The sequence below is a fragment of the Octopus bimaculoides genome, chromosome 4 (assembly GCF_001194135.2).
Source record: "Octopus bimaculoides isolate UCB-OBI-ISO-001 chromosome 4, ASM119413v2, whole genome shotgun sequence".
Classification (NCBI taxonomy): domain Eukaryota; kingdom Metazoa; phylum Mollusca; class Cephalopoda; order Octopoda; family Octopodidae; genus Octopus; species Octopus bimaculoides.
In genome coordinates, this window is record NC_068984.1 from 120,917,641 (window position 1) to 120,920,001 (window position 2,361).

General features: G+C 35.3%; 1 protein-coding gene across 1 annotated transcript in view; it reads left to right on the forward strand.

The window, feature by feature from the left end:
• The window catches only part of LOC106868133 (collagen alpha-1(XXI) chain), a 57,721-nt gene that overhangs the window by 22,295 nt on the left and 33,065 nt on the right, over window positions 1–2,361 (forward strand). Inside the window, exon 3 of the mRNA XM_052967676.1 lies at window positions 1,426–1,458. Coding sequence (XP_052823636.1) covers window positions 1,426–1,458 — 33 coding nt within the window. The remainder of the gene's footprint in view (window positions 1–1,425; window positions 1,459–2,361) is intronic.

Consider the following 2,361-nt stretch of genomic DNA (forward strand, 5'->3'; position numbering starts at 1 on the left):
AGGGCGAAATGCTTATTGGTATTTCATCTGTCTTTACGTTCTGAGTTCAAATTCCGCCGAGGTCGACTTTGCCTTTCATCCTTTCGGGGTCGATAAATTAAGTGCCTGTTGCGTACTGGGTCGATCTAATCGACTGGTCCCCTCCTCCAAAATTTCGGGCCTTGTGCCTAGAGTAGAAAAGTATATTACTAAAAGGCACTCTGCCACTTCTGTCAGTACATTCCTGTTTTGTTGCTGTTCTTTTTTGCTTCATTAATATTCATCTTCTTTCAGAGTAAAAATTACAACCAAACCCTAAATCGGAGTTAAAGCAGGTAAAATTATACACCCGACATCGTTTTATAACTTGCAATAATAATATTTTTTAAAATTTGATTACCTTATTTAACTGTCTTTGTATATCTTACTTTTTTTTTTCATTTTTGCTTATTCATTTTTATCCTTTATGCATTTGAATTCTTGTTTTTTTTTTATTTTTGTCATTTTTTATTTCTGCTATGATTTCAGTTTCACCCATGAAATGTATAGCATTTTTTCAAAATACTTTTCTATTCATCAAAATTCTTTAATATTTGCATATATTCTAACTTACCTATTACACACGCGCACATACATATGCATGCATACACATACTACTACATATACATACCTACTGCGAACATAGCCATGCCGAGAGAAGTTACCAACGGAGATGTGCATAACCAAGATGGAGATTACATACATTTATTTGCTAGTAGAAACGTTTTCATTTATTGCTAAGCGTAGATTTAAGAGAATTGAATGCATTTAAAGTCGGTATCACTAATTGTCATACTCTGCAAGTGTATGGACAAACAATATTTACCCAGATATATACGCAACTCTACAGATAGAGGCCAAGGCTGCGCGACAGAAATTCGCCTCACAATCACAAAGTCCACCTCGACTTGCTTTAGGCATGTAACTTCTACCAAGGCCATGAATTGACCAAGCCGTGTGGGTGAAATTTGGTACATGGAAACTATTTGGAAGCTCTAAAATGGTCTAATGAAAAGAGTAACGAGCATTTAACCGAAAGATCATCATTTCGCGCCCTGTCCATGGCACTGCGTGAGGTCAATGATAATGACATTTAACTCTTGAAATGACCCAGTTCATCTATCCGTAAATAGATACCGAGTTCTGATTACACAAGGAGAGAAAATTGAACTCGAATGGAAGCGATGTTAAACTGCATTTGTAACGTACCAGGAATGCTCTTCGAATGCAACTGATACATAAGATCACCAGAAGTCAAAATATTACATGACACTCCCTTCCATCATCCACATCATTTAACTTGCATTGATATGTATAGGATCAACGCATGTTATACATTTAAAATATTCCGTTTCTTTGTAACTGTAATCAATAATCAGCGATATCTTAATTTTCTACATTAAACAGCTTCAAAAACTGATGAAAAACCCCCGGAACTTGGTAAAATGATAAAATCTTTGATGGCACTATAAGAAAAAGCATGAAATCATAAACTGTCCTTTATAACAAAAATAACTTTTTTACGATTTTCATTTTTTTTTTCTTCCATCTACGTTGTGTGGAATATATCATCGTAACTTTAATAACAAAAAGTAACAGCCATTGAATAATGGGCACTAAAAATATACTGATAAACGATTGCTCGCTAATTACACGTAGGAATGTGTATGGGCGCGCATGCGTGCGTTGCATCGTTGTTTAAACATAGGTCAACCCTGACTGAGTACAACTATTATCAGAAAAGACCAAAACATATTCCTTCAGTTATTTTTTTTTTCGGGTATAGTGTATCTAAGAATTCTTGTTTGCAGTATATCCTTTGTTTAAGGTGACAATTTAAGAGACATTTAATAGATTTACAACGTAGACACTCCATCATTGCCTTGGATGTTTATATATATGTATGTATATGTGTTTGTGAGTATGTATATGTGTATGTATATGTGTATGTGCGTGTGTGCGTATATCAATACTTTTTCGTGAACAGAGCCAGTGCCAGTCCTACAATATGCACCCTCTTCTCTCAACCCTGTGATGTGTACCTCTTTCTTCCCGCTCCATGATAAGCACTCCTTCTCTTAGTTCTCCCTTTAACAATTTTTCCTACAAATTCATTCAGCCATCACTCCCTTTACACCAGCTAAAAAATTAATTGAAAAATTATATTAACTTTTACAAAAGCCACTTATTATATTTTTGATATTTTACATCAACGACCAAATCTGTTATCGAACAAATATTTCACGTCAAATCATTTTACAAGTGATTAGAGTATCCGATGATCTCGTCGCCCTTCCCACATTCCTACGCTCTCTTTCCTCCTCCTCCTCCACCTCCTCCTCC